Here is a 13,505-nt window from a genome sequence, read left to right on the forward strand (position 1 = left end):
GCAAATCGCCCCGGAAGCTGTGGTAACTTTTACAAATCAACAATCATCCCTGATGTCAAAACAGGACTCTTTGTCAACATTAGCGCTAATTTTAAAGTTTTGTTTGTAATTGCGATGTTTCCTCCCAGCCGACAGATGGAAACACTGAACCCACTTCAGCCCCACTCGAGTTTTGGAGCGACACTCACGCGCACCTCGAAGGCATGCACATGCAGCTTTTCTCCTGCATTACATTTCAACAACATTTTTGCTGTGGCCATTAAGACCCCCGTGACAGCGTCAGGTCGTTCGCGTGATACTACTGGACCGTGACAGGAAAGCCAAAACAAAACAAACAGAAATCATGTCGACAGTCTTCTCTTTCCAGACGCAGCTCGTCTCCATCATGGATGCGTTATCCAAAACAGCTGTAATGGAAATAAGCAAACTGGTCGAAATCGAGTCAAAGATGCTCAAGATCGAGATAACTCGCGGGCGCAACGAAATTGCCTCGCTTACAGAGAAACTACAGCTGATGGAGAAGCTGCTTTATATGGCACAGGGGGGCAGGCAGGATGCGACAGAAGTGAGCTTAGTTGGAAGGGACGGTTTAGAAAACGGAGTACTGGAGACTGAAAGGACAAGACTTGAAATTAAAAGGTAGGTATGTTGCTTTGTGTGTATATTACGGAACGTAGCTGTTTGCTGTGTTCTTCTTGCTTGGTGTGTTTAATCTCAGTGTTTTTCATCCTAGTGAAATCCCGTGGGAAAGTTTTTCTTCTGAGACTGGCAGTTTGCATCAAGGTGAAGAGTATGCTGCAACAGAAGTAAGTCTGCAATAACCAGCCATTTATTTCTTGTTATCATAGCTGATTACTCTGTGGCTGATATTTATAATCAATGCCCTTCCCCCCCCCCCCCCCCCCCCCTGTCTTATCAGCTTCCAAACCAACCCAAAGAGCACCCAGAACTGGTAGTGGTGAAAGAGGAGCCATGTGAGGTGGACAATGGAAACACTCAACAAGACAGGACAGCTGAAAACAGTGACTATAAATTTGCTTATTATGTCGGATTGCACAGCTGTATGTGAAATTCACGAGGACTTTCAGTAACCATGCTGGATTTGACTTTTCTGCTCATCATAGTTGTACAAAATTGTCATAACCTTCTATCATCAAGGTCATTTCTACAAAAAGAAAATCTGAATTTTAACTTGTACGTCTACTTTCAACAGGAAGAGAAACAGTCACAGACGCCCAGAAGGCTCCAAATGTGATGCAGCGTCCCAAACACATTGCAGACCACCAGCAGCCACTGTTTACTGATAGCTTTGTGCCTCTAAGCTCCCTGCCATCTTTCAGTGAAACAGTGAGGAGGGAAACGCACTGGAACCCACAGCTTACACCTGCCGACACAACCCTAGAAGTTGGGAAAAGCTTGGCTCAAAATATAACCTCCCAAAGCTTAAGTGTGCTCAGAAATATGAAGCTTCATAACTTGAGGAACTCAACCACTAAGAGGTTTGGCTGCTTGCAGTGTGGCAAGAGCTTCAGATGCTTTAGTCAGCTTGAAATACACCAGAGAAGCCATACTGGGGAGAAGCCGTTCAGATGCACACTATGCGGAAAGCGATACGCACAAAAAGGACACCTGTATACACATCAGCGTACGCACACTGGGGAGAAGCCGTATCGTTGTCCTGTTTGTGGAAAGGGCTTTATTCAGAAATGCACACTCGATATGCATCAGCGTACACACACTGGAGAAAAACCCTTTGTTTGTATCAAATGTGGCAAAGGCTTTACAAAGAACTGCAATCTGAAAAAACACCTCGCAGTACACCTTGATCCTACTTCAAATGTATATGGTAGTGACTCCAGTGCACCAATGTTTAGTGGGACATTTGTAAATGGAACCTCTTAAGACATCAATCATATGTAACATCTGTATTTTTGTTCTGGAAAATAAAGTTATATTTGTTCCAGAATTGAGTTTTTGATGCTTGCTTTTCAAATGGTTTAATATTTTGGATGCATTTACTGTGTGTGTGTGTGTGTGTGGTTTAAAAAAAATTACTCTAAGTTACACAGTTGCATATTTACATTTTTAAGTCAGGGAAACACAAGTAAAGCATTTGACAGCATTTTCCTTGGGCTGGCATTACTTGAGATGGTTCAGACCCACAACAGAAATTTGTGACTTGTCCATACCCATCTGAGATTGTGGGCTTAATGTTATGTTTATATTAGTTAATTAAATTAGCTATACAGATATATGCTGTGTGTACGCTATATAATAACTATATGCGGTGAAGAAATGGTTAGCAATGTTGACTCAGAGTAAGAAGGTTAGTGGATCTTCATCTAAGTCCTTCTTGCTGTTAGGAAACATTGCTATCCAGTGGACCACTATGCCATCTATATCACCCATTCACAAAACAATCATAATTAAAAAGAAAATATTCTTAATCTTAAAAAAATCTGAATTAAGGATTTTAAAGTGCTTCATTGTTACCACTAGAGGGAAGTGATTCTAATAGAGTGATTTAAAAAGCCATATCAATGAAACTATTATCATGCCAGTTTCTACTATTAACTAACAATCACAAAATGAATGAATGAATGTTCTTCATAGTGACACTCATTTTGCTAAAAGTCACACCGATACTTATCATGCTGGCAACAAAGTTGTGTTGCAGATTTTAACAGTGACCGAGAGAGGGCGCTCAACATTACTGTGTATATTCTAAATAAGTACAGACGCTGTGAGAATAAAATAAAAAGATACATTTATTTGTTATACTTTGCTCGTTGTATGTGAATTCACAGTGGTTCCTTGCCATCGCAGGGCTGTGAATTGCACGGACAGTGTGGTGGAGAGGTTGGCAATAAGGTGTGATTTTAAAGAGATGTCTTTATTTCCACATATATTGTTATAATAGGGAGATAAAACATCTGTGCAGGCAGAAAACATATTCTAATGCTGCGTTGAATTTTCCACTGTGTTGTCTTCAGCAGCTTGGGGGTGGGGGCGAAGAAAGCGTGTTCCCACAATTCCTTGCGGCACAGCTGTACATTTCACATTTGATTAAAGGAGCTGCGTTCCTACGCTGAGAATCGTTTCAATATTTCCAAATACTGAGCCTCGCTGACGAAATGATGTGCGACACCACAAACCGCAGTTTTAGGACGCAGCTGGCCGTTATTCTGGATAAGCTAACAAAGGCGGCTCTGGTTGAAATAGGCAACCTGGCTGATGAGTGCTCCTCCGTCCTTCACACCGAGATATCCTTGCACAAGACGGAGAACGAGGCGCTGAAGAAGAGGTGCTACTCTTTGGAGGTCCAGCTGAGAGCAGCGAGGGAGGCACAGACGTACCCCGAACACGTCAACAACAGCGTCAGTCGCCGGGATCGGCACCCTGCAGGTAAGAAATCGGTGCAGACTGGTACATACCAGGGGGCTTCCACATCCTGCATGATATTTATAGTATGGGGCTAGAATTACAGTGGACCGAATAGCTTTATTGCATATAATCTCTTCTGAGATTCTACTCTGCATACTGGTGATCATCATTCTCTAGCAAGTCCCAATGTTGCATGTTTCTCTTCTTCCAGAACAGCACCAACCTGCTCCAGCCATTGATGGAGTTTTTGGGAAGGACTGGTGCATGGACCTGTGGAGAGAAGAGAAGCTGCCCTCTCAAAGAAGAGAACCAGTGGAGACTGCCGCTACAACCAGCATGGGAGCTGCGGTTGGTGAATCAGTTGGAGTCTGGGTTTAAGTTTTGTATTTGTAACAAGCAGCAAACTAGCTGAATGATTGCTGTGTTCATAGCTACTTGTCATTTCTTGTTGGTAGGCAATCAATATGATGGAAAGAGAACCTGATCTGATTTTTGTCAAGGAGGAGATGTTTGATGATTATCCCATTGGACAGCAGAGGAGGCTCACAGACAACAGAAAAAGTAAGTGCATTTGAAAAAGACACCAAACACAAGTCATAATCCCGTCCTGTGTGTGTACTGGTTTACAGTGGCTCTCTTTTTAACAGTTGTTGGGATGTTTGAAGAGGACAGCATGCTTCAAAGATCTGTTGATGATCTCCAACTTCACTCGGGGGAATTGAACAACTTCTCTATGACGACTGACAGTGAAATACAGCAACGCGCACAGCCGACAATTATGGACAAATTAATAGACGACGCGGCGATGGGCGCTCTGATTAACAACACAAATCCTCCTTCAGTTGCCACAGAATACTCAGACTATACGAACAGTATTCACATGAACGCAACCAAAGAACTCAACCTTCAGGAAAAACCGGTGAAGCCAACCAAACAGTTTGAGTGTTTATTTTGTGGAAAAATATTCAACTATTTAAGCAGCCTGAAAGTCCACATTAGGCGACACTCGGGCGAGAAGCCCTTCAGCTGCCCAGTGTGCGGAAAGAGGTTTGCACAGAAGACGTACCTGAAACTGCACCAACGTGTGCACTCGGGTGAAAAGCCGTACAGCTGTCCAGACTGTGGAAAAAGTTTTTCTCAGAAAAGCTCTTTGAATATACATATCCGGACACACACGGGTGTAAAGCCTTATAGCTGTGTGGATTGTGGGAAATGTTATGCGTACAAGTATGGTTTAAATCACCACCAGTGTTTTAATTTGTCGGTCAAACCAGAAGCTTTTGACAGAAGTGCTCTCAGTATCACCCACAGTTGCTCATCATCTGCCAACATGTCCATATAACCCTCAACGTGGTTTAAAAACATTATGAAGATTTGAAATACTTGTTCTATTACAAAACCAACTTTAATGCCCATGTGGTTATCATTACTGCTCATTCTTTGGCACGCTTTTAGCTTTGTTACAAATGCAAATTCAGCAACAGCCAACAACAGTATGGAAAATGTGTCCTTTTTTAAATGAGCCATTAGACTGATGGGATTCAGTTTGACAGGTTGGAGTCCCCAAGACATTTCACATCACGCTTAACAAGGAAATGATCAAAAATGAGAGAGAACTTCTGATCCATGATGAAAAAGCAAAAAAAAACAAAAAAGCTTTGCTGGCTTCTCATCCATGCACGTGTAACATGTTTAAATACCTCATGTTTCAGACCACAAAAGGCTTGCCCAAGCTGGTGGCAAAATAATTACTTTAGGCAGGTTCTCCATGATTTGCACATGTGTAGCATAAACCTTCAAACTACCTCTTCACATCAAAATAGAAGTAGATTAAATCAGTTTGTGTCATGTTTTATATTCCACATATGCCTAGACTTATGTTTAGGCAACATACATTGTTTCTTTGAAAAAAATGTTATTGATATTTAAAAAAAAAATGCTTGTGTTTGTCATATAATATTTGAATGAATTCCAAAAAGTTTCAAGATTAAGTAGTGTTACTGTTTGAAATAAATATTTATATTGTGTTGAACTGTCTTAATGTCCAAACGGAGATTTACAACAAATGTTCCTGTAATAATTGCCCTGAACAGTCTACGCTGACCCAGCTCAGTGAATTATATTTACCAAAGAAAAATCTGTTCCTGAAACTCCTCCCCTTTGTACTCACATGCACGTTCATCGTTATAAACCTTGTAACTAAAACTGACAAATTTGTGAGTTTTGAACAAAAAAAGCAATTTTAAAAAGTAGAAAATGTAAGAAATTATATCATAATGTAAACATTTGCATTTTATTTGTAAAGTCAAAACACCAAACTACTAAAATATTTTTCTTCCATACAAGAGTTTTTAAGCACAACACTACAGACTACAATTTATTACAGACGTAACATTAACTATCCTTTTGCTAAAGTTTTAAAACCGTAGAAGAGGCGTCAAAGTTGATAAGTTACTTCAGTTTGTTACTGACTGACTGCTGCTATCATGTTCTTCACGTGTCTCCTAGGTATGGGCCTCTCGCCTACAACCTCTCGATTTCTATGTGCCATTAAATGATGGTTGAGGTTCACCTTCTGCGTGAAGGTTTTCCCACATTTAACACAGCGGAACGGTCTCTCGCCCGTATGGATGCGCAGATGACACTTCAGATTGCCTTTCTGGGTAAACCCTTTCCCACATAAGCTGCACCTGTGGGGTTTCTCACCTGTGTGGACAACGTAGTGAATCCTCAGAGCTGATGGGTTGGCAAAGCTCTTCCCGCACAACTCGCACGACTTACTGATTCTGTGAGATGGCACTGGAGGCAGGCAGCTGTGTGAGTTTAACTTGTTCCTGTGTGGGAAGTGTTGCTTACAGATGCTGCAAAAGTTTGACTTGTGTGACTTCATGTGGTGTGTTAGAGTGCCCTTGTGAAAGAATGTCCTGTTACATATTTGACAAGTAAATCTCTCTCTGTTTTGATTTCTGGAAGTTTCTGTGTTACGCACATTAAAGTCATCGTGAGACTCTTTATCCACAGCAGAGTCTTTTTCTGTACTGTCTACTGGCATTGTTTGCTGCTCCTCATGGCTGGGCCCAACTTCAGTAGTGTTCACTGCTGGCTCCTGCTGACTTTCCTGAACAAACTGAACATCATCATCATCGTTGTCATCCTCTTCGATTGGAATGATATGAGTGCTGAAAGCTTCTTCTGTATCATTGATGGATACCACCTGCACAGATGGTTCTTCAATACCACCCACCGATACAACCTGTTCCCCATCTTGATCAAAAGACAGACTGCAAGTGCTGCCATCGAACGTGTAACCAACAGAAAGTTGCTCTGATTCCTCAGCCACGCTGTCTTCATGTTCTGCTGCACAAAAGCAAAAATTCAAACACTGAAAAAGCTACTAAAGCTGCTACATCTGCAGGGTATATTCCCCTGGCTAAGTTCTTCTTCCCTCACTTACCTTCTGTGCTGAGCGTTTCTTGCTGGCAGCGACTGACAGCATCCCCCTCGTAGTCTTCCTCTTTGATCTCAGTCACAGTTATTTGGTCAGATAGTGCTGTCACAGACTACAAAACAGAAAACATCCGATCCTAAATTGTAGTTTAATACAGCAATATGTTTGTAACAGTAACGCTTTGTCAGTTGTAACTAATGATGAAATGATCAGCAGCAAATTTTGATATAAAACCAAAACAAAAAGATGCTGTGGAAGATGTGCACGTGTTTAGATTTTTTAATATCATAAATACGCCATATTATTCCAAATGAATTGTTTAGCATTACTTTGTTTACATTTTATTATTAAACACATTTAAAATAAGGTCTGCTTTTCAATGTGCACAAGCAGAATGTGTGTACCCTGGTAATCAGTATTCTATATTAAACCATTTATATATGTTGCCTGTCTGGAAACTCTGTTATAAATTGCTCATAGGCATAAAGACAGCAAATACGTCATACCCGAGTCTAACTTGTTCTCACCTTATCAGGGGACTGTGGTGAGTCTGTGTATCTCTGCAGACTGTACGGGTCTCTGTCTTTCCATAGATTCATGCACCAATCTTTCCCAAAGATTCCCTCTATGGTGGGAGGCCCAGGCACTAAAGAAAGGTCAAACAATAAAAGTATGAAATAAACACACAACGAAATACAAAAGTGATGGCGATCACGAAATCAGATTTGCTTTTGCGAATAAATTCAGCTACCAGCAGCATCCTCGTCTCTGAAGCACATAGTTTGCACACCCACACTGCGATAACTTTTGCACAAACTAGGGGCGTCGCTTCTCACTATAGTCAGCTTGCACTCCAGGCTGTTTACTTTCTCTGCCAGGGCTGAATTTGCAAACAGGAGCCGAGACAGCTCCTGCCGCAGCTCAGCCGAGTCTTCGTCCACAAGTTTGCAGACCTGGCTCAAAGCAGACCTGGCCATCGTCTCCATGATGGACGAGAGCTGCGAGTGAAAAGAGCGGCGGCTCGCCATGGCTGCTGATTGTGGCTACGACACAAACAGCTCAGAGAAAGTATGCTTAAAATCCAACGTGCGATGTCGTTAGCTAGCAAAGAAAACGAAAACGCTCATTGGCTGAACACGTAACTAATCAAGCTAATCTGAGGTAACGATACACACAAAGCGGGACCCAAATAAATGTTGCAACTGTGACGTATTTCCGGTGGATGTAACCGGTCAGCTGCGTTGTATTAGAAAGCTTCCTGGTTTAGCAAATGAAAGCAGAAGCAGCTGACTGTCTCTTCATCAAATTAATTAAATGCAATACGTTTCCTCGCATATCGACGCAGATTTGAGCAGACCGCATCCGGGACCAACGCAGCTGCGAAAATGAACACGGAGAAAGACTTTTCGCCGTTGACGCCCAACATCGTCAGGGCTCTGAATGATAAACTGTACGAAAAGAGGAAAGTCGCAGCTCTAGAGATCGAGAAGCTGGTGCGGGAGTTTGTGGCTCAGAACAACGCCACTCAAATCAGACATGTGATCCAGATTTTAGCCTCGGAGTTTGCCCTCTCTCAACACCCGCACAGCCGGAAAGGGGGTCTCATTGGACTGGCAGCTTGCTCCATCGCCCTCGGAAAAGAGTCGGGTCTGTATCTGAAGGAGCTCATTGAGCCTGTACTCACGTGTTTCAATGACTCAGACAGCCGCTTGCGCTACTACGCCTGTGAGGCCCTCTATAACATAGTCAAAGTGGCTAGGGGAGCTGTGCTGCCCCACTTCAACCTGCTTTTTGATGGTCTCAGCAAACTTGCAGCAGATCCTGACCCAAATGTAAAAAGCGGATCTGAACTCCTTGATAGACTACTGAAAGACATTGTCACCGAAAGCAACAGTTTTGACTTAGTGGCATTTGTTCCACTGTTGAGAGAGAGAATCTACTCCAACAATCAGTATGCCAGGCAGTTTATAATTTCTTGGATTCATGTTCTGGAGTCTGTGCCAGACATCCACCTGTTAGACTATCTCCCTGAGATCTTGGATGGGCTCTTCCAGATCATGGGGGACAATAGCAAAGAGATTAGAAAGACCTGCGAGGTGGTGCTTGGAGAGTTTCTAAAGGAGATTAAGAAGATTCCCTCTACTGTGAAGTTTGCTGAGATGGCCAACATATTGGTTATCCACTGCCAGGCTGCAGATGAGACCAAATTAACAAATGATCTGATCCAGCTGACAGCTATGACATGGATGAGGGAGTTCATCCAGCTTGCGGGCAGAGTGATGCTTCCGTACTCTTCTGGCATCCTGACTGCAGTGCTGCCTTGCCTTTCCTATGATGACAGAAAGAAGAATACTAAAGAAGCTGCTAGTGCTTGTAATTACAGTCTAATGAAACTGGTCACTCCTGAGGATGATGAGGAAGAGGAGGAGGAAAGGCGTGAAAGCACAGGGTCACCATCTAAGGAAAATGACAAGCCCAAAACAGAGACAGACAGCAATGATATGCTGAATGCATCCCAGGAGTCTGTTAGTTTCAGCAATATCAGTTTCTTCACTCCAGCAAGTGCTGATAGGCCTCAGGTAACTCTGGACCTGGATGGCATTGTTCAGGTGTTGGACCGCCACCTTCATGACTCCTCCACTGGCATGATGACCCGCATTGCTGTGCTTAAATGGCTTTATCACCTCTACATCAAGACACCACGCAAAATGTTCCGCCACACAGACAGTCTCTTTCCCATGCTCCTGAAAACTCTGTCCGATGAGTCCGATGAGGTCATACTGAAAGATCTGGAGGTCTTAGCTGAGATAGCATCATCCCCTGCTGGCCAAACAGACCAAAATTTGTCCTGTGACAACGCTGACAATAAAGTGGTGCTCAAGGTACCAGAGAGTGTGAAGCCTGCACAGCAGTCCAGCACAGGATCCAAGGGGGTGGACTCATCCCCCTCCACTCCCAGTATGAACTCTTATTTTTACAAGTTCATGATCAACCTGCTCAAGCGTTTCAGTCTGGAGAGAAAGCTTTTGGAGAACAGAGGAGCTTTCATCATCAGACAGTTGTGTCTGTTGCTTCATGCAGAGAACATCTTCCACTCCATGGCTGACATCCTGTTGAAGGAGGAGGACCTTAAATTTGCATCCACCATGGTTCAGACACTCAACACTATCCTGCTCACCTCAGCTGAGCTCTTTGAGTTGCGCAACCAGCTGAAAGACCTGCGCACTCAGGAGAGCTGTGCTTTGTTTTGCTGCCTGTATCGTTCCTGGTGCCACAACCCTGTGGCGACTGTCTCACTTTGTTTCCTCACGCAGAACTACAAGCATGCCTATGATTTGATCCAAAAGTTTGGAAATCTCGAGGTTACAGTTGACTTCCTGATGGAGGTCGACAAGCTTGTACAGCTTATAGAAAGCCCCATTTTTACATACTTGCGTCTGCAGCTCCTCGATGTGGAGAACAACCCATACCTGATAAAGGCACTGTACGGTCTGCTGATGCTGCTGCCTCAGAGCCAGGCCTTTCAACTGCTCTCCCACCGCTTGAGTTGTGTTCCCAATCCAGAGCTCATGAGGACTGTAGATGAATCCAAGTATATGGACTCTAAACAGCACGTGGCTTCCAGACGTGCCTCTCACGCTCAGGTGGATTACAGTGAGCTGCTCCAGCATTTTGAACGTGTCCAGAGCAAACACCTTGAGGTACGACACCAGCGCTCTGGGCGTTCCTCTGATCACCATGACAGGAAGCTGATGTGAAGTTATTATACCATAGTAGGATGAGATTAAAAAAACAAATATCAAGGAGTGAAATAATAATATGGTTGTAAGATGAGAACTGTTACTGAAGCCAAATAGTATAACAATAGTAAGTCAAATTGTAAGTGTTTGCTAATGAAATACTAGGTAAAAAAAAATCAAATAATCAGAATATGTATTTAATACAGCACACTACAAGGCAAATTAATAGTTAATTTCTTCTGTGTAAATTTAGTATGGAAAATGTACATAGTTGCTCATAACTCATCTAATATTGGTCATATTAGGCAATATCTTGAGTTCCCATTATACCCTGTCAGTTTGTTTTTCTTTTTAAAGGTAAATTAAACATTCACTATGTTTCGTGTTAAACTGACAATCATTTACTTTAATCATTTATTCTAGAGTTAAATGGTGCACAAGTAATTCACCATGTAATTCAATTTCCACGTGAGCCACTGTATTTCTGTGGTATACTTTGTTTAGTAGTACTACTAGAGTTTATGTTCAGTTTGGCCTTAACCTCACTTCAGCCAGAAAAGAAATCTTTTTAAGATTGACTGCGCTAAAGTAAGACTTCAAACTTGAAGGAGCTGATGAATGGTCTATGCTGTTGTTTTGTTTCACAACAACTTACTTACACACTTTGAGCATTTAATTCTTTTGCTTTTTTTTTTTTGTACAGTGTCTGTTCTGCTTACTCATCAATGCTCTTTTGTCTTTCCACATTTGTCATTCCAATGTGAAAATGATTAAAGTGGACCATGTGATTCGAAACATTTCAGTGTTGTTTTTAAAATGTCTTAAAATAACAAATAATTACTATTTTGTTAATAGTCAGACATTTTCTTTTAGAAAGTTAAGCCAACTTTTGCACCATATTTTCAGTATTTAAATTATGTTTGAAGAGAAGGCGTTCTCAGTTTTGGTCACATTGGGACACTGACTGGGAGTTATTCTGTCATAATAGGCTGTTAATAGTAAAAAAAACAACAACAACAAAAATCCCCTCTCACCCCTGCTGGCGGTCAGTCCTTCAAGATCATGTCCTCTACCAGAGGCCTGGGAGCCTGAGGGTCTCTTAGCTGTTCCTAGGACTGCTCTCTTCTTAACAGAGATCTTAGATGTTGTTCCTGGAATCTGTCATATAAAACAGAAAATCCTTCTTTTTTGTTTTGTGTCAAAGAATTTATGTGAATTTATAAACAGTCTAGTGTTAACATTACATTACATAACATTACATATATTACATACTTGTTACTATCATTATGAGTATTATTATTGCTATTACTATTACAATTATTATTTTAGTCTTGGTTAATTGCTTTCCTCACTGTTTTTCTATTCTGTTTTAGGCCTGTAAGTGTATTGTTAATACCAAACCTTTTCTAGGATCTTACTTACATAAGGAATTCCTTAATTATTCCCAATGTTAATTAATTCTTCTACCAGAAAATGTATTTTAGTGCTGATCTTTGTACTTGAAAGAGGGAGTGACAGGATACACCCTGGACAGGTTACCAATCTATTGCAGGGGCACCTAAAAACAGTTTTCACTTAATCAATTATAATCATCGTGGCTCATACTTTGTCTTTTTTCATCACATACATACAAGAGGAATATTTTCACTTGTGTTCTTTAAATTTTACATTAGCCTAGCTTGAAACCTTCCTTTCATATGTGTTCATTTGTGGTGAAACTAAAGGCTCTCTCCCACTCTATTTGGCTACAAGGGGATACTTATTTGTATGTAATACATGCACAGTGATACAGATCTTTTTGGTACTGAGTTAAATTTCCAAATGGTGGATGATTGCTGCTGCAATGTATGTGGAAAAGCCTTCTTGACTAAAAGTGTCCTCTCTATTTTAAAGACTCTCGACTTCACACATCCATAGTGGCAAGCACATGGTGACAGATTTTTCCCACTCTATGTAGCTGATCAGGAGTGAACTGTAATACCTTCAAACCTCATCATGTGACTGAACACATAAATCCACAGAGCAAAGCAGCAATAATGTGTTTTCCTAATTATTTTGACCTCATCCATTTAGAAACCATTTACAAGTGAGTATCACTGTAAACAGCTGAAACATGATTACAGAGCAAACTCTTACATGACTGTAGTGTTTATATATATGCAGTATGTGTGTGTTTAAGTTTGTTGGCTCTTGTGTTGCTATTAGTGTCTGAACTGCTACCCTGGCTCTGGCATGAGCACAAATCAAATTTTCACTTTGGCATCTCAACAAGAAGGCAGGCGGCTAAAAATAAAATTAACCCACTTTATTTAATGTTCATGACCAAATTAATCTCAAAGTTCACACGGTTTGCTTAGATGTGTTAGGAAGCTTTTTAGGCAAAGGTGGACATAAAAAAGAAGCAACATCTTTTTCACTCCATCACTAATATAATAATTGGACTACAAATTCCTCAGAAATCCCTGTGCCCTTTTCCCATCAACACACTCAACCTAATTTGGGGTGGGTTGATTGTTCTAATAAGAAACAGGCCAGCTTGCTTTTATAGATGTTTAAAATGGACAAATCCACCGCCATGACCACCATGTGACTGTTTGCACACCTTTTTTGAAATATAAGGACTACCATAAGGGATATGGAAAAATGATGTGTCACTTCCTAAAAGCCTCATGTCCAAAGCTAAACTTAACAGAGAAAAAATGTTCCAGTGTTGATGACTTCTTTCTATTTATACTCCCACCCTGAGTCTTATTTTGGACCTTGTTTCTTAGTCACCTCTTTTATTACACACAGACTTCAGAAACTTCTCAAATAACTAGAGGCGATAATAACATAAGTGTAATGAGAAGATCACCGAGGGTGCAGCTACTCTATCATCACTATTCTCCCTTCTGTCATCCCTAGGATTATATTATTTGTGCACATCTGAATAG

General features: G+C 41.4%; 3 protein-coding genes across 4 annotated transcripts; 2 read left to right on the top strand and 1 right to left on the bottom strand.

The window, feature by feature from the left end:
- The first annotated feature begins 150 nt into the window (after nucleotides 1-150).
- On the top strand, nucleotides 151-5,411 carry LOC113021529 (uncharacterized). The gene is made up of 8 exons (XM_080300668.1): nucleotides 151-639; nucleotides 734-806; nucleotides 920-1,022; nucleotides 1,214-1,899; nucleotides 3,093-3,405; nucleotides 3,596-3,732; nucleotides 3,840-3,945; nucleotides 4,032-5,411. Exons 1-8 carry the CDS (start codon nucleotides 344-346, stop codon nucleotides 4,724-4,726), a joined length of 2,409 nt encoding a protein of 802 aa, XP_080156794.1. The 5' UTR covers nucleotides 151-343; the 3' UTR covers nucleotides 4,727-5,411.
- A 244-nt stretch (nucleotides 5,412-5,655) lies between these two features.
- LOC113020584 (uncharacterized) lies at nucleotides 5,656-8,063 on the bottom strand. Of its 2 annotated transcripts, none has more exons than XM_026164667.2 (4): nucleotides 7,584-8,063; nucleotides 7,360-7,478; nucleotides 6,839-6,944; nucleotides 5,656-6,738 (listed from the first exon to the last, which is right to left on the bottom strand). In XM_026164667.2, exons 1-4 carry the CDS (start codon nucleotides 7,858-7,860, stop codon nucleotides 5,849-5,851), a joined length of 1,392 nt encoding a protein of 463 aa, XP_026020452.2. In that variant the 5' UTR covers nucleotides 7,861-8,063; the 3' UTR covers nucleotides 5,656-5,848. The 2 variants fall into 2 exon arrangements, with proteins under 2 accessions (XP_026020452.2, XP_026020451.2); XM_026164666.2 differs by having other exon boundaries at nucleotides 5,656-6,741.
- Nucleotides 8,054-11,367, top strand: vac14 (vac14 homolog (S. cerevisiae)). Its single transcript, XM_026164654.2, has one exon. It carries the CDS (start codon nucleotides 8,218-8,220, stop codon nucleotides 10,588-10,590), a length of 2,373 nt encoding a protein of 790 aa, XP_026020439.1. The 5' UTR covers nucleotides 8,054-8,217; the 3' UTR covers nucleotides 10,591-11,367.
- The last annotated feature ends 2,138 nt before the right edge of the window (nucleotides 11,368-13,505 follow it).

Source organism: Astatotilapia calliptera, chromosome 4 (assembly GCF_964374335.1).
Source record: "Astatotilapia calliptera chromosome 4, fAstCal68.1, whole genome shotgun sequence".
NCBI classification, from domain to species: domain Eukaryota; kingdom Metazoa; phylum Chordata; class Actinopteri; order Cichliformes; family Cichlidae; genus Astatotilapia; species Astatotilapia calliptera.